This window comes from Dermacentor andersoni, chromosome 9 (assembly GCF_023375885.2).
Source record: "Dermacentor andersoni chromosome 9, qqDerAnde1_hic_scaffold, whole genome shotgun sequence".
Classification (NCBI taxonomy): Eukaryota; Metazoa; Arthropoda; class Arachnida; order Ixodida; family Ixodidae; genus Dermacentor; species Dermacentor andersoni.
This window is the reverse complement of record NC_092822.1, coordinates 14119571-14142239: the sequence shown is the minus strand read 5'-3', so window position 1 is coordinate 14142239 and position 22669 is coordinate 14119571. Positions and strand designations below refer to the sequence as shown.

General features: G+C 43.8%; 1 protein-coding gene across 2 annotated transcripts; it reads left to right on the top strand.

Moving 5' to 3' along the window:
- The first annotated feature begins 669 nt into the window (after positions 1-669).
- Positions 670-20471, top strand: LOC126527072 (uncharacterized). Of its 2 annotated transcripts, none has more exons than XM_072284309.1 (3): positions 670-903; positions 3184-3368; positions 19016-19273. In XM_072284309.1, the coding sequence occupies exons 1-3, from the start codon at positions 783-785 to the stop codon at positions 19256-19258; spliced, it is 549 nt and encodes a 182-aa protein (XP_072140410.1). In that variant the 5' UTR covers positions 670-782; the 3' UTR covers positions 19259-19273. The 2 variants fall into 2 exon arrangements, with proteins under 2 accessions (XP_072140410.1, XP_050030749.1); XM_050174792.3 differs by lacking the exon at positions 19016-19273 and adding an exon at positions 20338-20471 and having other exon boundaries at positions 681-903.
- The last annotated feature ends 2198 nt before the right edge of the window (positions 20472-22669 follow it).

The following is a 22669-nucleotide window of genomic DNA, read 5'->3' as shown; positions in this document are numbered from 1 at the left end:
GTGTTTTTTATTATTATTAGTTACTTGTCATTAAGACTTCAGAGTGGATCCTGGTGCTTAAGAAACATTATTTTAGTCCGTTAGTCCTAGACAAGAGATAAGTAAGACTAAAGGTTTTGATGACGTCGAAACTGTTTACCAACGGCAATAAATGTTTTCGTTTCCTTTTTTTATCGCGTTACTGGTTCTACCGGCTAACTTCAAGCTTATGATATTCAGTGGCAATGTTCGCACATACGACAGTTCTGTCATTTCGCAAGCATAAGGCACCAGTTTCCGTCGTACACTTTAAGGTAACAATGGGCAAAATTTTGACTTTTCAGTGATATCCTTACAGGAAACGAAGACTTTTAGACCTAAAAAAAATGCGTCAGGGCCGTATACGCTTTTATTTGTGTATTCGCTTTTCTCTGCGTAAATAAAAAAAAACAGGCAGAAAAGCAATTGGCACAATTCGCAATCTCTCTAAGAGACATAGCAACTAGCCTGAGCTGGTCATCACTGCTTTTGTTAGCAGTGGATCCTACATAAACGCAGCAATACTAAGTACTACATAGAGTGAACCGCGGCAGCGGTGTGCATGCATTCCGAGTCATGAGTCGAAGTCAATCAGCCAATCTCCCGCGGTCGTCAGCGCGCTGACGTGAGGCACGGAAGCCCGTTGGCCGGCCAGCCAGCGAGCCAGTCAGCGAGGCATCTATCCAACGAACGCCAGCTGGCAATCGGGCGGCTCGTCAGACAGCGTGAGCCAACGACCGTCGTTAGCAACGGTGCCTCCGAGAATGACAGCTACGACGAGCTTCGCCTGCCTCTCCGTCGCCGGTGCCTGTAACGTGTTGGCTCTGGTCCTGCTGCTGCTGCTACCGCTGCATTGTGTTCCGGGATCTCAGGCGTCTTCGCTTGGTGAGCAAGAGTTCGCCTCGCCACATTCTCGTGGCTTGCTTGCATACGGCAACGATGCAAATTGTGATGCGACTAAAAGCCGAGTCACTGAAAGCCTCAAAAGACTGACGAAGAGTGCGTCGAATGAAAAAAAAAAAAAACGGGGGAGAAAATGCGAATACCGTTGTTCATATTTTCAAGTTCAATTTTTTTTCAGGTGCAGTTTAATATTCTTTAAATGCAATGAATGGGTAAGAGACAATATACAGACGAGGGCCCTAAAGTCAAAGACTGCAACGGTACCCTCGATTGTTGTTAATCGCACGTATATAAGTGGGCATGCATACATACTTTATTGGGCATCCGGAAATCACGAAAGTGAAAGCTGTCAGGTGAACCTTCGATTATCCGAGCATACGTACAAGCATTACTTCAGGAAGCAATAATGGTGCTGGCTTGAAATTTTAAAAAATGCAGCCTGGTGAAGAAAAAAGATGAAGAATTAATACCTGCTCAATTTTTTTTACGAACACACATTTCTATTGGGCCTGTAAAATGTAAGGATTCCTCTAGTTCGATTCTATTTCTTTTTTATCACTCACAGTTCATTGTCGGTATAACGCTGATAATGTGGGCGGAGCGCCCTGCACTTTGACCATTAATGAACGGCAAGAGAGGGTAACATTTCATCAAAATCGTTACGTTATCGCGGCCTTGATCGCCATTTACTGATGCTTTAGATGACAAGCGGAACATCGCAGGCGTGAAAAATCGCAATGTTTAACTAACCAAGCCTCTCCTACAAGTTAACTAGTGAATTATTACATTAAGGGCATAAAAAACGATAGTATAGATGTTTAATTCTTTTCGTAGCATATTCCGGAGTCGTATATCTAGAAAATGAATCTGGCTTCCACAATTCTGCTAACTCTATATGTGACTTGAATTGCGGCATAAGACCAAAAATGAACAACTAAATAAACTAACTCGTGAAACTTTGTCAATTTGCGAATCTAAAATCGCGATTTGTCATTCAAATATTGCAAAGAAATTTTAAGTTTTTCACCAGAAAGGTGAAGGCTTCCCAATGTTTCACATGCTAGTTTCTTCATTTAAAAAAGAAAAGAAAATTTTCCGCACAACCGCAACACTACTGCCATTGCGCTTCATTCAGTGAAACGGCCTTCGTTAAAATACTAGGATCTGCAAATGTTTCAAACTTCAAATAAGGATTGAATAGTTTTCGCCATTAAATTCGTATTCCATTCGATAATTCACTGACTAAAATTACTGAATATTTGTTTGTGTTCAGAGATACGGGATAATAACCCTTATTGGAATACTGTGGCAGAAAGGCCGACGCAAGACTTTTGCGAACGATTGAAGCGCCGGAGAGCAGAAGTTGCGTTTCAGAAACACTAGTTCCTGTACAAGCGAATAGAACACTTAAACTGGGATACATAGCGCAAAAACGACACAAGGACGAAGCAAGAGCACGGGACGAGCGCTCGTCCCGTGTTCTTGCTTCGTCCTTGTGCCGTTATTGCGCTATCTACCCCAGTTTACGATTGAACTACCAACACGCCCAAACTTCTTCCCGGCTAAAGAACACTTAAACTTTGAGGAATTTTCTTGCTCTCATGCAATGAGAACGCCTTACTTTTTATGGAGGCACGAGCACGGTGCCGATGTTTAGCCACACGCTCTTTATTACTTGGGTAGTTTCACCATATTTGGATAACATTAAAGCTACGTGAGGTGTTAGTCTCAGACGTATCTCCTTTAACGAACACAGCGCGCTACACGCATCTGGCGACGTTTTGTTCCCCTTGTTTTATTGCTGCCACTGTAGCGCACCAGATATATAACTGACACAAGTTATTTATCATTTACTTGCTCCTCAGCTGATCAGACACTTCACTTTGAACAACGTTACATGCATGTACGAGAAACAGTATAGCTGTAAATGAGCCCTCTTTTACCGAGTAGATTGCACACAAATTTGATATCTCAAGTTACTTGCAAACGAGAAAATAATCGGCATTCAATTCTATATTTTAAGGTCATTTTTGCTTTCTTTTGAGTATCTTTATTCAACTTGATTCCGAAAATTAACTATTAGAACCCCCAAAAAGAATGCAAAACTTGAAGAAAGGTACTTTTCAAATGTTCGCGCTGTTTTGCGAAGTAAGCGGCGGGCGTTACATTATGTCGGCCACACCTCAACAGATAACGCGCGCGGGTCGGATGTTCTCCGCGGTCTCCGCGAAACCCCTCAAATTTATCGTAACGGTTTTTCAGCCGACATGGAGATGGATTACGCTCACAGCCACTGCAGGAAGATCGACCTGCCGCACATCTATCGCAAGCCCGGCGAGCCCGTCTACTTCTCCATGGAAGGCTCGTACGACCACTTCTACTACTGCAAAGAGCAGAGGGCCACGCGCGTCGACTGCACTCCCGACCTCGTGGACCAGATTTGCACGGTGCGTACGAACATTTAAATCAGTCAGTCAATCAAGGGCCCTCAATCAGTTATTCAATCGGTCAGTTAACAAATCAAAGTGCATTAACAGCGCCGTCTTTTAACAGCACTTCCAGCCTTTTTTCACGTACACCCTGTCTGCCCCGATTCACCGCGTATAATTTTGTTCCAAACAAGTGATTTCAAAGCTCGCGTGGCGTGGCCATGCATGGTCGGTTGTGTCCTCCGGGTCTGACGGTCTGACCCAGTCGAAAGAGAGAGAGAGAGAGAGAGAGCATGTATCTGTGTGCCGGCGTACTTACGCGTGAGTATACATGTGTGTGTGTGTCTTTGTGTACGCGTGTGTGTGCATGTGTATGTGCGTTTATAAGCGTGTGTTTGCGCGCGCGCGAGTGAGTGAGCGACCGAACATGAACGTGTGTTCGTACTCCGCTGGTTTCACAAGTCTTCGAGCTCACTGGCAACGATCTCATGATATCCGGGCCATTCAGGAACGTGAAACGAAGTTTCGCTCTGTGCTTCATTACTGATAGTCCGTGTGCAACGCTGGAGCTAGGCAAAAGGTGAGGGCTGGTGCAATGTAAGGAATGCCTTCGTTTGACCAATTCCTTTTTTACCGGTCGTCATTCGCAGTCGGCCTATCTCTGTGATGCCGAGGGTGCATGAAGCGGCACTCCAACCACTGACAAAGCAGGAAAAGTAATAGCATTGGAATAGACCTATTAAATTATCCCGGCCTATGTCATCCAAATGATCACCACCACCCGTTAATATAAATCTTGCAAACTCACTTTACGTAAGGACTTTTCCCTTGCTGTAAAATATTGTTTTGTAAACTTCATAAAGAAAGCTTACCGATAAAGACATGGTTACAATAAAAGAGTATGTTCATGTCCTCTGTGAACTGCCGTCTCTATGACGTGCCATAGACACTAGAGCATAGTTTTATTATCTATAGCTGTAAAGGCGGCGCTCTGTTTTTAGATGCTCTCCGACACCAAATACAAGACTTCGACGTCGATCGAGCCATCGCTGTAGCCCAGTGGCTACACTGTCACACTGCTGATCCTCCAGGTAGCGGGTTTCATCCTTGTTGCGGCGGCCACATTTTAATAGAGGCGAAATGCAAAAACCGCACGCGTGCTTCGATTTGCTGCACACCAAAGTATTTCAAACGCCGAAACCCAGGTACGCCAGGTACACCAAGTAGTCGAAATTATTCCCGAGTTTCCCACTATGGCACGCCTCATAATCAAATCGTGCTTCTGACGCGTAAAATTTTTTGTACGTCAATCTTAATATTGTCCAGTATCTGTTACCAATCTCGGATGATAATTTGGCATTCGGTAGGTTTCTTCTCATGGAAATGCACAATTTGTGGAAAACACCAATGATGGAATATCATGTCAAACCGATCTTCCCTTCAAGGTTGTGTTTCACTCAAATGGCTGTATAGCTAAAATGTATTTACAGTGAAGGTGACTTTTAACCAGATTGGTACCCGATCTTGTTGAGGGGTCTATCCTCACCATCCTTCTAGAGCTCGATTTGCATTTTAATAGAATCATTTACACTGAAAGGATGAATAAAAATCATATCCACTGAAAGTATGAACAGTGCTTGTGAAAGTGCCTCTTTTGTATTTGTGTGACTGCCATATTGCCCGCCATTCTGAAGTATGCAGATCTGGTGATTGTTGTATTGCATTATTGCATTCGTCATTGGCAGGCGTGTATCCAAGATTTTTTTTTCGGAGGGGGCCAAGGTTTCATTATTTCCTGTTAAGTTTTTCATGCTTGGTGCATAAGAATACAATTATTACCGTGAGCAAGCGATTCGTCCGCCTAAAGGCGTGTGCCATCCTGCATTTGTCTGGGGCGCGCGTTCGGAGCTAACGGAACTAACGGAACTAACGCGCATAACGCGCGTTAGTTCATAGGTGACGTGCCAGACATAAAAAGGAGCAGGGCGCTGGCCCGAAAAATTTCGGGGAGCCCGGGAGCCCCTCCCCCCATGGATACACCATTGGTCATTGGTGTCACTAGTTCTCTAATCAGGTGTTGTTCTTTTTACTCGTTAATGTAATAAATACCACGTTAGAGAAAAAAATTACAATTTTATTTTTCAACCAAACTGAGTCACCACAGGGACTTGCGCCCGATGAATGTCATAGGAACGGTGAAAGTAGTTACAAAAAATTCGCAGTTCCGCCGGAAAGGCGAAGCACCGATTGCGATAGCAAATCAGTAGAGAGCTGTACGAAGTAAGGATAGTAGCTTTATCGGCCGTATAAACTTGTAAACATTCGCTTACTAACGAAATCAACAATGATAGAATGTGTAAGCGTGACTCACCGAAGACGTAGAAAGAAACAGACACAATGAGACAGTGCTGCCTTTGTGTGTCTGCTTCTTTCTACGACCTTGTTCAGTCGCGCTTACACATTCTATCATGGATTCAAACCAACCAGCCCGTTAACGTATGTTAACTAAATTAACCAGCACGGTGTCAGGCGCGCACAGGCAAACATGAACGCATATCGCTCGATGACAGCGGAAACTGTCTGTGAAAACGCTGCAGTTAGGAATCGGGGCAGCAGCCGCCAGCCAATTGACCTCAGTGCATCTGTCGTGTCGACGCATACGAAACAGTGAAAGCACAGCGCATACGAAGCTACCGGCACTACGTATACTCCGCAAACATCGCAGATCGCTTTGAAAATGAGGGCCGCGCGAGCGCGCACTTTAGCCCCGTTGCAGACCGCTTTCAAGACACACGAAGGCCGGGAACGCGTCCCTGCGGCGTCCGCCTTGGCGGACACCGTAGTAAATAAGGCCAACGCCGTAGTAGACGCCGCGGTTGTGTCCACTCTCGGACACCGAGGCACCGTAGCAGCCGCCGGAGAAGAAGGCGCCCTCCTCCCTCGTCCCACCCCCCTGCCTCGAGCGCTACAGAAGAGGGCACACATGCGGACGGCATTCCTCGCTCGCGCGCGCGATTGAACCGCGTTCGCCGGCTCCCCCTCACACGCTTTCACTAACACGGAACCTTAAGGCGACGGCAGAAATGTGCCTGAAGTGTTTATTTAATTGCTATCGCTATAAAGATTTTCAAATATATGACATTTAAATGTGTATTAGCTCATTGAAGATAAGTACATTCCGAGATCATGAACTAGGAGGTAAGGAAATATTTGTATAGGCCAGAAGTGTAAACAATGAGTTGCTCACTGAACAATGCTCGGGAAGCAATTAAACAGCATGAACAAGAAGCTGTGCTTTTACGAGTGAATAAATATTTACAATAGTAATTTGACCCGCCGAGTGTTGATGCACATGCAAGAGCATATAGCAGCCCACATCAGCAGACCTTTGAAGGAAAGTGTGACGACAGGGTAACTTCTTCGGAAGCGTAAATCGTATTAAGGATAACTTGATTGCTTGAGTTAGCTTCATTCGTATGTTAGTAAGACTACGATATGAACGGACAAAAAATATAAATAAGTCGAAAGACAGGTAGTTTTGCAGCGGAAGAAGACAGCACTCTGTTCCAGGCGACGAAGAAACCTAAAGCAAATAAAAAATAAAGAAACAGAGGCGAACTGGTTTGAGGACGAAAAAGAATCTACCTGCACGATACGCGGTGCACGATGGCATGCTGGAGGTATGCGAAAGCGATTAGAGGTGCCGACATGACCAGCGTTCAGACGCACTTCTGCGGTCCGATCGGAAGAAACCGCGTTGGTGCTGCAAGGGCCAATAAAGGTCCACCTCGAATGGAAATGTGTTGCTATGTGGACAATCCCTCGAGGGCTATCATCATCCGTCTCACTTACGCACGGTTCAGTTGCCGGAGAGTGCTGCCAGAGGTTTCTTTCACCTACCCGTGTGCCTCGAACCTAACTTCGAATAAGATCAAGGGCTATTATGGAAAAAAAAGTAACAATAATAAAAGAGGCCGGGAAGGTGAGTCCCTTCTTTCTTCTTTTTCTTTTCCTTAAATCGTTCTGAGTTAAGTTAACGCCAAGAAGAAAAATTGGGGCGATTCACTCACTCAGTATTTACGAGTACGACGCGGCAGCTATAACTCCGAACTTTGTGCGCAGGCTGACGATTTTTCGCACCCATCCGCGCCTAACAGACCCGGGAAGAAACCAACGCGGAATGACTGCGTGTGCCCGCTACGGAGTTGACGCTGCTCATCGTTTGACCTGTGCACCTCCCACTCTGCCCAGCGTAAAAGCGTTTAGAGCTTCTATACGTCTCTAAACCGTGGCAGCAGTACTAAAGGTTTGCCTATAGTACCCTTTCCCACTTTCCAGACATAACGACACGAGGGCGTCTGTCCATTCCGACGAAGCTGCGAACTCTGCACTTTATTGTGCGCACTTAAAGCTGTCCGAATTCTTCTCTTGGTTATATATCCCGGCTCGAAATTTTGCCCGTTCGCTTTACATTCTCCTTCACGTGTCGTTTGCTGTTCCTAAAGCACATCTAATGCTTAACGTTGCCTGAACGTTTTTGTTGTTGTTGGTGGTGGTGGTGTTGTTCTTGTTGTTTTTCTTACTGTTCTTTCTAATTATTATTCTTAAAGGAAGCTTGCCGCGTCAACATGCGTGGGAGGCCCCTCTCGGTTCCTTTGTGGACGCGCAACCCTCGACAACATGGCGTCCACGAGCGTATACGACTTATGCTCAGGAAAGCAGTCATTCAGTGCGCAGAAGAAAATAGGCCACGTTTCCGGAGTATTAGACTACAGCTATACGAGAGACAAGAACATTTCCGTAGATTTACGGGCGTGCAACATCAAAGCACGTTAGACAATACGCGTCCGTTATGACAGGTGAATGCCTGAAACACCTTTCTATCGTGAAAAAAAAAACATGCGTACGGCCAATTGATTGCTGCGTCGACAACTATACTCGCAGACAACTTTCTGCTGAAGGATTGAAAAGCGGGCGAGTTGGAATCTATTCATTGATCGGCAGCACACACACAAACGAAACATGAGAAAGAAGACAGGACGAGCGCTGGTCTAACAACCGAAAAAGAAATGTTGTTAGACCAGTGCATGGCCTGTCTTCTCTCTCGTGTTTCATTTGTGTGCGCGCTGCCCAATAATGGGCAACTTTCTGTGTCAATAAAGCGAAAGCTACAGCGGCAAAGCGGGCACAAGTATAAGACAATATAGAGGGTTCCTGCAAGTACAGTAAAACGAAAGGACAGGACAATGTTGGTGTTGTCCAGGACATCGCTGGTGTCCAGCGTTGTCCTGTCCGTTCCTTTTACTTGTGTTCGCGTGTGTACTTGGTAGAGCCCCCTATACTATCACCGTGCACCAGGTGGCTCAAGAAACCACACTACAGCTATAAAAGTACTCCTGAAAAAAGGTTCACATTTCCATTCGCGTTAGCTTAAGTTAGAGAAGGTAAAACATAAACATATTATTTAAAACAACAGAAGAAGACAAAATATATCCCTGACTGCTAAATTGCACTTGTTTTACTGCTTGTCAACTCTTCATTTGAGAAAATGCGGAACCGTCACATGTGAGAGTTACGCTGACTCAATATCTGTTGCAAGAAACCAAAAGCGCTGTCAAATGCTGCCGTACTTGGCGCAGTAACACATATGCAGAGGCGTTCTGCCCCCCGTAGCTTTCCCTTCATTAACACGGAAAGCTGTCCGCGAGTGTCGTAACTTACGCCAATCACCTAAAAAGAGACACGACTGCGCGACCTCGATGCAAAGCACGTTCTTCAGGAGCTCTCTCCAAAGGTTACTTTTTCCTACAAAAACAGCGATAACATAGCGCGATATTACAAGAAAAGATTTAATGTAATCTGCGCTGTTCACTTTTTGAACCAAAGAAGGTGAACGCACAAACTGCGACCGGTGAGTTTCTTAATTAATTAATTAATTATGGGGTTTTACGTGCCAAAACCACTTTCTGATTATGAGGCACGCCGTAGTGGAGGACTCCGGAAATTTCGACCACCTGGGGTTCTTTAACGTGCACCTAAATCTAAGCACACGGGTGTTTTCGCATTTCGCCCCCATCGAAATGCGGCCGCCGTCGCCGGGATTCGATCCCGCAACCTCGTGCTCAGCAGCCCAACACCATAGCCACTAAGCAACCACGGCGGGTGCGCCGGTGAGTTTCTGAAGAACACTGTGTATTGTTTTAGGGCTACAAAGCAGTTAGTAAATGCAACACTGCTGGTTGATTATATGCTACTTCAGTGTTCACGCTTTAGGAAGCATATAACACGTGCAAGTACGCACGTGTTTGTCTAACTTATAGCCCGGACTGTTCGTGCTCGAGTCGCACGTCTATGCTTTCTTTGTTATCGCACTCCTCGTTAATTATTTAAGCATCACGAGTTGATTATTTCATAAGCTCTTCCTTGGTAAAGGCTGTAACGTTCTGTCTTTACAACCAAGGAGAAGACGCACAATTTCTTTCACAAGGGCAGTCACTGCCACCACGGTAGACCGTTCAAAAGAAACACTGTTAGAAAATGAAGCAGGTCACTGACCGAGGTCAAAATTTTTGAGAAATACGTTTCGGGGTCCGTACGGATCCCTTGTTCACAATGGAATGTCGGCTAAATTATGCACAAGGTTCTTAAGCATCATTCAGCATATGACGCAAAGTTCGCGACTACACGCTGTTAAAAGCGCCAGATGCTCTATTGAATGTGTTATTTGTCGTCTGAATTATTAGTGATTCGAGATTGAGCCTCGTTGTAAAGTTTTTCTATGGCCGCAATACGCGCGTCGTCCAAGTTTACCCCGTGACCCGTCCTCTCGGTATGCTCTGCCAGGCCACTTGTCACTGTATGGCTTTTGGCGACATCCTTCTTGTGTTCTTTGAGATGCCTGCAGAAATTTTCGATTTCGCCAATATACAACAATTCGCAATCGGCGCATGGAATCTTGTATACGACGCCAGGAAAACGTGCCCGAAGGAGAGGATCCTTCACGTTCATCCGGTCAGCTTGCTTGCTGGCAGATGCGCAATTTCTACACCGTGTTTCTTAAAACACGAGCTAGGACTTCGCTAACGCATCGAATATACGGGACAGCAGCGCGCTTCTGTCTCGATGCTTAAGCGCCCATGGCTTGCCTGCTAGCATGCTGATTACTCATTAGAAACTTCGCTGTCCTCCGAATAAAATACTTGGGGTACCCGCTCCTCGTTAGGTCCTCTGCAATGATCCGAAGCTCCTATTGCAGGCTGCTTGCATCAGAGCAGGTGAGGAGGGCCCGTTCAACTAGCGAACGAACCACTGAGCGTTTGTGGGCTGTCGGATGAACTGGCTCGAAACCACTGCGTCCAAGAAAGGGAGGCAACCGTCTTTTTCTTCTTCCACAGTAAACTTGATGGAAGGCTCGACGCCATTTAGGCAATCGAGGAAACGTTGCACGTTATTTTTGTCTATGAGACAGAAGCAATCGACAGCGTATCTCAAGATTACCTTATGTCTAGGCTGAAAAGATTCCAAGACCTTGGCTTGAAATGCTTCGATCGACAGGCTTGCAGTCATGACTGAAATAGACGCTCCCATTGCTGAACCAAAGTATTCCCTGTAGAATGCACGATTGTACGAGAAATACGTGTTGGACAAGCAAAACTGCAATAAGGCGCACAGCTCTGTGACGTCCAACCACGTGCGACATTGCAGTGTCGGGTCGTCGTGAGCCAAGCGTCTGGAGGTTTCGACGGCGAGTTCAACCAGAACGCTGGTGAAAAGGGAGCACACGTCGACTGACACGAGTAGTGAAACTTGTGTCATCCGACGTGTGCTTCGGATGTTTAACTTCAGATATACATCAGCATAACGTTCCCTGAACCTTCAGAAAACTCGGTGGTATAGTTCTAGTAAATTCTACGGCAACTAATTTCCTGCAAGGAACGCAATGAACTAACCTCTTGAAACTTAGTGCGCAGAACTCCTGTAAGATGTATTTTTTAATTTCCTTGTAATTTAAATCCTGTGGTACGTTTTCTTTGCTCAGTGCAGTGGGCAATCTTCGGACGTGATTCATAAAGTACGCTTCTAATGCTCTGAAACGGATCAGAAAGTACTTTTCTGCAAAGGCTACATTAAGTAAGAAAGTTCAAAGTTTCGTCGTAAATCACCGACGACATGCTCCCCGCACACATGTAAATTTCATCAAGGTGTCACATTTAGTTCTTCCAGAATAGCAGGCAACCAAAGTACGCGCTTCCTATTACGCCGTAATTAGAAAGTAAACGATGATTTTGTAATGACTTCCAAAACTGCTAATCAACCTAGAAACTTTACACTTGCAGTCCTTATCTCCATAAACCTGTCCCCAGTTCTGTACAAATATATAATTACTGCCATTTTCAGTTGTATCAGGGCCAGCGGGGAAATCTTTGCATGCGTTTCGTGTGACGCCTATGAACGGGTACAAAACGAGTTCTCAGGAATTTTTAATGAGCCCCTGATTAATCCACGCTCTTCAAAAAATGCTCACACATTACCTCTGACATGGCCACCAAATATTCAAACATTCCCTTCAATTTTAATACCAGTGAATGTTTTAATTCTCCTTTTATTGCCGGAACACACGCATATGATGTTGTCGAGCTCCTCTAGTCGAACTAACAGCTTCGTTGTGAAACTGGCGCCCGTTGTAGCATTCACGACACTGTACACAATTAGCAAAAGCAAGCCGTCTTCTCGTCGTCCATACGACGATGGCACAGGCACGCTGTGCCCAGAAATGACCAAGGGTGTTAAATAAAAACTGCTTGAGTGGAAGCTCCCGCAGTTTCTTACAAGGAAACGTGAAGCCAATGATTGCCCCTCCTTCACATGAAATAGTGCCTTGTCGGGTGATCTCCGCTTACAGATTAAATGATTTGGCTCTGGTATTGTAATCCTAAGCTAATTAGAAAATAAAAGCTGGTTGTTCCCAACGAAAATAAATTCTTCTGAATATTGATGACGTTCTTCCCAATACTGTGTGCCAGGAAACTTAAATTTGTGGAGTTTCTGCGTACTTTTTGACAGTGAGGCCCCACGTAAGTGGGGACGACTATTCAAAAGAAACACTGAATAAGCGCAGGCTACTCTGGAAGTCTGCCTTGAAGGAAAAAGAAGAAGGTTCGCGCGTGCGCCTGAACCGCGACAGGCTTACTGTAGATAACAATGTCTACGTATGGGATTATTCCAAGAACAGCCGTGTCAAGATACGGCAATTTCCGAAAACCAAATTGACACACTCAAAGACTACACCGACAGATAGTAACCATTGAACCAATACCGTCTTCCAGGAAACAGTCCTTCGACTTATAAACCTTAATGCTCGAAGCCTCACGAATAAAGTCGGCGATATAGAACATGTGCTAGCCAGTTATGACCCCCATGTAGTTATTGTTAGCGAAACATGGCTGCGACCAGAAATACAAGATAGCGAGTTGTTACCTCCAGGTTTTAAGATAATACGTAATGATAGAGAAACTAGAGGAGGAGGAGTTGCAATAATAATACAGGAAGATATTGAATGTGTAAGGATGAACGGTATCCCAAATCACGAGAGCGCTTGGTGCCAAATCAAACTGGGAACTACTTCAGTCATAATAGGAGCAATCTATAGATCCCCTAACGCATCGATTGAATATTTAGAGGCCATTCAACACTACTTAGAAGAACAGAAGGCGCGAAACCAAAGGATCATAATTGCCGGGGATTTTAACTTGCCAGGGGTTGACTGGAACTCGATTACTATACAGTCACGGGAACGAGCTGACTGCGAAGTGTTGCTCGATATTGCTTTCGCTAACGATTTAACACAGGTAGCACAGGAAACCACTCGAAAAATGGGAACAGTACAGTCCATATTGGACTTAGTATTCCTTGATGGACGGTTTCAAAGTTATCAGGTAGCAGTTGAAGCTGGCATATCAGACCATCATCTTGTATTCGTACAAATCAAAACCAAGGTTCCGGCAACAAATCCTAAAGAATGCACTACGCACGTTCCCAATTTTGATAAAGCTGACGACACGAGCATCATTGATTATTTGTCGTTTCATCTAGGCAGTCTGAGCTCTGACAATGACGTCAATGTGTTGTGGGCAAGATTCAAAACCATTATCTTGCACTGCATAAACTCTTTCGTACCAATAAGGAAAAAGAGAAGAAATAAAAGAAACCCCTGGATAACACGAGAGATCGTTCGCCTGAAGCGAAAAATAGGAAGACAAAGGAAAGTAAAAAATCGTGGAAAGATATCTAACCTATCAGCACAGCTTCGAATAAAGCTTAGGCAAGCAAAAAAGAAATACTACGAGGAAACCCTTCCTAACTTCATGGTATCTTCTCCGCAAAAGTATTGGCGTCACTTGTCGCAAACCACTCAAAGCCAATACAGCATTGTTGTTAACAACGAAATCATAACTGACTGTTCAACAATTGCCTCTTACCATAACCAGTTCTTCCAGTCAGTCTTTTCAAATGTTTCTAATTCTACTGCTCCAACTACAGTAACATCATTTTCAGACGTGTCAGATATGCCAGATGTACAAATTAGCTATGAAGGATTACTATCGCTGCTGCTAAATATCAGAGAACATAAATCTGTAGGTCCGGATGGAATTCCAAATGCCTTTTTGCGAAGATGCGCTGAATGGGTTGCTAGATACCTAGAAGTTATCTTTAATGCATCCTTGCAACAAAAACAGGTCCCAGACGACTGGCTTGTTGCGAAAGTTATCCCGATACACAAAACCGATGACAAGCAGAAAATTGAAAATTATGGACCAATTTCTTTAACCTGCGTCTGCTGCAAACTCCTCGAACATATAATATCGAAAGGAATATATAAGTACCTAGAAGATAAGAAAGCACTACATTCGAACCAACATGGCTTCCGGCAAAAACTGTCAACTATCACACAGCTGGTTGAAACCATCCACGACTTTTCAAAAGCAATAGATAACGGCAAACAGGTTGATGCAATATGCCTTGATTTCTCAAAAGCTTTTAAATGGGTCCCTCATAATGAATTAATTATCAAATTGAAACAGCTTGGAATAAATAACAATATTGTGCAATGGGTCAGGTCATATTTATCAGGTAGGACGCAGTATGTGGACGTAAACGGCTACCAGTCCGATCGTTTATTTGTCACTTCAGGCGTTCCTCAAGGGTCTGTCCTTGGACCGATATTATTTCTCGCTTATATTAATGATATTTGTTCAGATATTAATGAAAACGTAACTGTGCGACTGTTCGCCAACGACTGTTTAATTTATCGAGAGATATGTAACCACAAGGATCAAAAAATGCTCAGCGAGGCACTGGCGTCTGTTGAAGAATGGTGTGATACATGGAAAATGCAAGTAAATAAAGAAAAAACTGTTGTTTTACGTGTTACAAACAAGGTTAAGCACGTCCTAAATTTTGATTATCAGCTAAGTTCCACTGTGCTAACTACCGTTAACAAATGTAAATACTTAGGAGTAACAATATCTGAAGACCTCAACTGGACTCAACATATCACTAATATTTGCTCTACCGCTGAAAAAAAGTCATGGTTCATACGTCGCAAATTAAAACTCGCTCCAGCCCCCGTAAAGCTAACAGCGTATTTAACAATAGTAAGGCCTACACTGGAATATGCAAGCATCATATGGGACCCCTATCAAAAAGGATTAATTCATAAAATTGAGCGAGTGCAAAGAAGGGCGGCTAGATTTATTCTTTCAAGGTACTCCCGTACTGATTCTGTGACAGAGATGTTGCAAGAACTAAATTTACCCCCCCTCTTGGAACGCCGTCGCATAGCCAGACTTAAATACTTGTTTTTGCTATCTCAAAAATTATTTAACTTTGATGCAGCGCAGTACCTAATTCCGCGACAAGTCCGGAGCCTACGAGGTGACCACCACAGCAACTTTCTAGTATGTCAATCTCGTGTGAATACATACACATACTCTTTCTTCCCTAGAACCATAAGAGACTGGAATGATTTACCGAACGCCTTATGTGATTCTCAAACTGTAGAACATTTTGAAACCGAAGTTACAAAATATTTTCTAAACGGATCCTCATGATCTAACATTTCTCGTGTAAGTTGTAGAATCTAGTATTGTTATATGTATAATGTTGCGATGTATGTGATGTAATATGTATCATGTAAGTTGCAGTATATAGTACGTGGTGCATTTTTTGACTACACATTGCTGCTTTGTTTCACATAACGGTTGTTAAGTCAGATTTTGTGTTATATTTATGTATAATGGCACGCTGTGATTAAGTATTAGCTATACAGTGCTGCTTTATGTAAGCCGTGATGCGTTTTGTGCCATATTTGTACCCCACCCCTGTAACGGCCCGATCGGCCAACAGTACCTGCAAATAAATAAAATAAATAAATAAATAAAAAAAGTGATCATACCCAGTCCATACTTAGCTTAAACATTAGTCAGAAATCGACGTGCAAATATCGCGTTTGCCACCGCACACTTTTTCATTTACCTTTTAGGAGTTTCTAACCAGCTCGTCAGATGCAATACGCATGCGCTTTCTTTTTCCGCGTGACTCATTTTCCTGTCATGGCAAAAAGTGCGCTGCAACCTCCATGCCCTTTTGTCACGCATATTTGCTGAGTGATGTGGTTTAACGTCTGATAGCAACGTACTGGCTCTGACAGTTGTATCGATAATAAAGATTGATTGATTGATTGATTGATTGATTGATTGATTGATTGATTGATTGATTGATTGATTGATTGATTGATTGATTGATTGATTGATTGATTGATTGATTGATTGATTGATTGATTGATTGATTTGCTGACCGACTCACTGGCTGACTCTGTAGTGGGAGGCTTCAGAAATATTTTAACCAACTGTGGTTATTTAAGGTGTACTTCGAAGCACGGTACAATTAAATCTTGGCATCCCGTCCACATCTGAATGCGGCTACTGCTATCGCGAATCGAACTCTCGACCTGCCATATGTTTTTCAGCCCAGCGTGCAGTCGCTACAGTGCAGAGAACAGCGCTTTATCAGATGAACTTGGTCCCTAGATTGTCGGAGTTCAAGTGGACCGCTTTGCGTTTTTTTTTAAATTGATCCTTTTAAATATGGGGAGTGCAAAGAGTATTCCTAAGCCAAATGTCGCTAACAAGCCTATCTTATAAAGTTCATATTCTACACACTCCCAAATAGTTGTTTGAAGAAATGCTACACGCAACGCTTAGAAATTTCGCAGTAGATGTATGTACATACTTCCTCGAGAGTACCAAAAATGTTCAAGATTCACAACATTCTCATCGTAATTACACATAAACAAATCGAGAAAAAGAAACTTCAGCTAGCATGAGCAACACATATCGGCCATACACCCACAGCGCAATTGCGAAAGCCTGTGCTCAAAAGGCGAAGCACGAGGGCATACAAAAAGCTCCTCCTTCCCGCAACTCCTACTCCCGCTGAGGCAAGTTAGTTTGCCACATCGAGTAAAAGTTCTCCCTCGCGGCAGCATAGAAACATCACTGTAAATTACAAAGATCCGTTATGTGCTGAAACATACGCCTTCTCCATTAACTGGAAATGTTTCAGACATAACGACTTACGCGATTCGACGGTGCGCACAGGCGGTCTGCCGCTTACTCCGAGAAGTGTAGTAAAAAAAATAGCCTAAAGTGCGTTACCTTAACCTAACCTTGATGGCTGTCATCATTGCTCGAATGCTATAGAACCATCCAACTCTCTAAATCTGCTTTTTCTCGTTTCGGCGTACAGTCTGGCTTCAAACTCATGTTATCAGCAGCTGCCTAGTTCTTTCACCGCTCTCTCGTTCCAATAATATATTAAATGCGGTGGCACAGAAGAACATGGCGCGAGTTTATGCGCAAGCCGCGTAATCACGGCGGCCGACAATTTTTTTTCTCATAGTATTTATAACACGTGGACGCCTTTAGGCGGCGCCAGCAATTCCTTTCCCCATAAAACGAATACATACATACGAAATGTGCAAGAAGACAGTACTGCGCAAAAGAAACATAATAAAAACTAATGTATTTTTAGTGGCACGATCATCGAGTGACACTCTTGTTTCCTGCGCAGCACTTCCGCTTAACCTCCTGAGACGACCGAGGACGAAATTCAAAATAAATCCGAAACATAGCGCAGCAAAAAACTCGTGGGTTTCAATATATATATATATATATATATATATATATATATATATATATATATATATATCAGAGCATAAGCTTAGTTACAAGTTGAGTTACTGAAGTGTCTGGAACAATCAGAATTAATTAGACATCACTGATACCCGCACACCAAAGCACCGAATCGTAGATTTTAGCGGCCCGACACGTGAGCACGACTTCGGTGAAATTTCTGGAAGCCTGGAAGTAGAAAGCAGAAGTAATGACGTCACTAATAACGTCACACACAAGGTGTCATGATATTTAACCGACTAATTAATGGAAAACAGTTGCCTCGCCTACACAATACCTGCCTAGCAGAGCGGTATACCTCCCTCCTCTAGCTTCTCTCCCGGCGCTCACCTGCTCGCTCACTCGCTCGCCCGCAACAGCTGCGGGCGCGCGCTGGTTACATGCGCTCGTGACGAAGGGACACAGACAGCGCTGTGTGCGTGCGTGCGTGTGCGCGTGTCGTCTTAGATGCACTACGCCAACTGCATTCAATATGGATTATAAGCCCAGCCCATAAAGGTACACCGAAAGAAAATCACAAAATAAGTCACATAAGACAGACTGGAACATAATGTCAGCTCCAATAGGTGCACTTAAGACAGAAAGCGCAAGATCAGGTCACAGAAAAAAGGCCGCAGTACCTGATGGTACTGAAATGCATGTGGAACAGAGCTGATTGATTTGTGGGGCATTTGTGCCTCGCCATAGTCACGGTACAGAAATGTTATAGTACACGTCTTAATGTGCTTCATCTCAGTGCTTTCGTGCCTTAATGCTTTCACATCTTTTGCCCCCCTTAGTCATTGCAGCCGCTTCTGTGGTGAACAAAACACCGTGACCTCGTGCTGACAACCGAAAATCACGTCCGTTGAAACAGCACAGCGATAGCAAATACAAACCGCGATTACATTTGAGACACGAAAGCTTACATGTGGAGCAACTGCTTTGTCGCATATATATAAGGAAGGACGGCATGCCTGTATCAACATATGTTATTGAGAAATTACTACGTGTGTAGGAACACCTTTTCTTCTCAAAAGAAGAACCTCTGCGAGTGCTAAAAGGTGTTGTGAGTGAGAAAAAAAACATGCACGTTCATCGAACAGCAGTAGCGGATAACAAGCGCACGGTCTCGTCGCCGGTAAAGCTCTGTGTGCCATGCACAGAGAAGTACGGCACATATCTATAAATACATTTACGCCTTCTTTACGGTTTGTGCCACAGTGACACATATCCACTGTGAGCTTCGCCAAGAATGCGAAAATATCCAGTCGGCGAAGAATGCGGCAGGCCAAATTCAGTATAAGACGAATATAGATAAGCCGTTAAATATCATGCGCTATTCCAATACGAGATCTAAGTGATTTAGACATAATTATGAGCCGGCGTTGTACGAGGAAGTTTTGCGATTTCATTGATTGTTTTATTCCACAGAACACAGGTGCGCCTACTGGCACTACTCTGCCTGTCAACCTTCAGACTGAAGTGACAAGCACAAGAGTGGACACAGGGCACAAAAGGGGCGACAAGGGCAAGCGCAACTTCCAACTGGTGTTTATTACAAAAATGTTTATGAATATATACTCTCGCGCACTGATCGCAATCAGTTGCACACGTGCAAGACAACATGGTTATCTCAAGCAGACAAGAGCGCACCATGGCGGGGGCAGGGCCTAAGGTGGTGTCCCACGGACAGTCCCCAGGAATGCTCCGTGTCCACTCTTGCGCTAGTCACTTCAGCATGGAATACCAACTAGCCCGGTCTCACACCCTGCAATATTCACAGCTGTACAAGGTGTCCCAACTATCATGCACCAAGATATAAAAATATGCAAATACCACGCAGCTCGACAGACCCAAGGTAATGCTGTCTGCTGTCGCTTTAGATGCTCAGATTATTTGTTTGTTTGCATTCCGCCTAACTACATAATTAGCCTTAATTAATTAATCAACTTCTCAAATATTATAATGAGATGAAAAGAGTCAATGAAAAAACTGTAGAGCAGCATGAAAACCTCCCGGTACAGCTTTCTGTTGCTCAGTGCGCGCCATGCAAAAGTGTTTTTGCGACACCTTGCGTGAACACACGCAAAGTTCTTCGAGCGGCCAGTCACGCGGCAATTTTATTTGTATTCGCGGGCTCCTTCCCCGCTCGGAAAACCACTTTCATGTAGACCTTATAGGAAAACAGAAATCTGTATCTGGAGTTTTTCGTGATGCTCTACACTTTTCTCATTGACACTTTTCATCTCATAATATTTGAGAAGTTGATTAATTACGAGAGCAGATAGTTGGGCTAGTTGGTTGAAATGCATACTGAAAACGTTTGCGCGGATACACGAGGACAATGCCGAGAAAGGAGTTTCTCGGCATTTTTTCTCGCCATTGTCCTCGTGTCCGCGCGCAAACTTTTTCAGCATTGATTAATGAATTCATGGTAATTATGTAATCAGGCGGAATACAAAAAACTAACCTGGGTATCTTAGGCGACGGCAAACAGCATTACCTTGGTTCCGTTCAACTACGTGGCATTTGCATATTTTTTAAGTTTTGGGGCGTGATAGTTGAGACACCCTGTATATGATTCGTCTATTCAGCGACAAATATAAGTACTTAAACGAAACCACGAGGGTGTAGCTTAATACAGCTTCGCTTTAAGCCGTTCAGCCGTGCGCTGGTGAAACCTAGGCGGTGAAAAGCGATATTGAGAGAAGCTTTAAGAAAATAAATGTGTTTTTCGTTTTGTTTACTTGCAGATGCTCGCAAAAAAGAGATTTGAAGAATCCTTCTGAAGTAAGGAATGTGGATTCTGCAGACTCTTCTTGAAGGTCTCTTTGTCATCAGACCTTAAAACTCTATTATGGAATAAAAGCCTGGCTACAACCACCTACGCATGAGTTATTGCATATAATACTGCCCCTAATTTCAACTACACATCTTGCACAGCCGTGTACTGGAGTGCATCGCTCTGAACACAAGGCGTTGAACTTGTAGGTTCGACACGACGCGATACCAACGCTAGCGCACTGTGAAACTAAACGATGACGCCATAACACGGCGCTGAACTAACAACTGAGCCTCTATTCTGAACAAATGTTCACACCCATATCAAACCAATTTGAAAAAAACGCGGAGAATGAAAAAAGTGCGAGGGGTAAGGTGTGCCGAGGGCCCGACGTGTTCACACCTTTTGCACAAGTCGCACACGTGTTGCACACGTTTAATCTACTACGTGCCTATCCCTTGTCGCCTAGTGCTTCTCTTTCGTTATTGTTCAATGTCACTTTCTTTTCATACCGTTGTCAATATGTCAAGCTACTCAAGCTTTTAGTCCCGTACTCCTCCTATCCAAAGAAAATAAAGTTGGTTGAGTGATTGATTGAATATTGAAATGCGTATAAAAATAAGCCCCGTCGCTGGTTGGGCGCCGTCTTATGTCGCCTTCGCCTCGTATTCCTGCCCCCTACACCTGGGGCGTCTTGCACGAACATTTAATAACGAAAATAATAACGAATTTATGAACGCGTTCTTGTGCGGACTAGGCGTTGTCTATGGAAAACTTAAGAACGTGTTCTTAAATTCGCAATTATTTACTTTATTAACTGTTCGTGCAACCCGGCCCTGGTATCGCATCGCATCGCTGTGATGCCTGTAGTTTTATTTTGACTAAAAAGGATCTCAAAACATCCTAAACATATATTGTGTAAAAAAAAAAGCATTTAAACAACTTGCTGTATTCTTCAATTATATCTGCTTTTCCTGACTCGTTTTTCGGGGAATTATGTTGAAATTGACATTTTAACGAAGTTATCACTATATATATTTGACATAGACACACATTCACATAGCATATAACGGTTTCACAATATCTACAAACTGAACCGATTTGCTAACCATGCATAATCTAGTAAATTTAATGTACAGAATTGTGATATGTATATTATATTCTGGTTCTAAGGACTGTTGCAAGCCGGGTGCTTCAATTGTTTCTTAGGTTATATTATTTTCCACAATTCGCTGCATTAATAAAGAAGGGAAAAGTGAAACAAAATAAGTACAGAAAACAAACACGAAAATTCAAATGTCATTGCAATCTTACATTTTATTTTGAATGCTGGGAATTTCATTTAAACTGGACTGGCATTCGCTTTAAGACAATTTCTTCATCACACATGTATTTAAACAGATAAATCTTCATTTGGCGTCGACTTAAAGCTTTCTGTCATGTGATGCTGATCCCGGCTAGCTGTCCTCTTATGAAGGAGATCAATAAGGAGGAAATAAAACCGAAATAAAAGCGGCAGGGTATACGGTTCGTCACATAGGAGTCGCAGGTGAAGCACCATGCACAGCGGTGTGTCACAAACTTCAAAAGCTGCAGCGACACTTTTGTAGCGTTGTGGAGCACCAACGTGTACTGTGCAACGTGCAATGTTTCAATATTTAGCTCACCGAGAAAGGTATTGCATCTGCCTGGCTTTAGGCGGTGCGGTCGGCAACGATTTCATTGCCAACTCAATGGTAACAGTAACATGAGAAGCTATTTATTTTTACAGTTTCTTCGTAACTGTTCGCGTTGCAGTGAGCGCTACCCGCCATATGAAAAAATAAATTTTGACGGGTTGGTGAACGCAGTACCCATGCACAAGCGACAGCTTAAGATTGATTCACATCGGGAGATTCCAAGCAACCGGAGCCATTTCACAGATAAAAAGAGTCGGTGCAAACGATGACGGTTGAAATCAGGCAAACACTGTTAGCCACAAGCTCAGTGCAAAGAGAAGCTTGCAAAATTTTGCTGGGCTACACTCAAACGGTCGCAGAGCACGTGAAAGAGTTATTTGCGATATCCCCAAAGCTTACAGCTGCAGAATACAAGCACAGGTGCTACGAGGCGCAGAACTGTGATACGTACGATAAAGAGACGTCCACCATTTCGTACGCGTGCTCGAAAAGAACGGCATCAAACACCGTGAGCTCGGAAACTGAACCCTGTTGTCTTCCAGGTTTTTCTTTCACGACGCTTTAGATCGCCACAAAGGCACTCAGCCTATTGCAGAAACTGCATGCGTCTTTCGTTGCCAATAA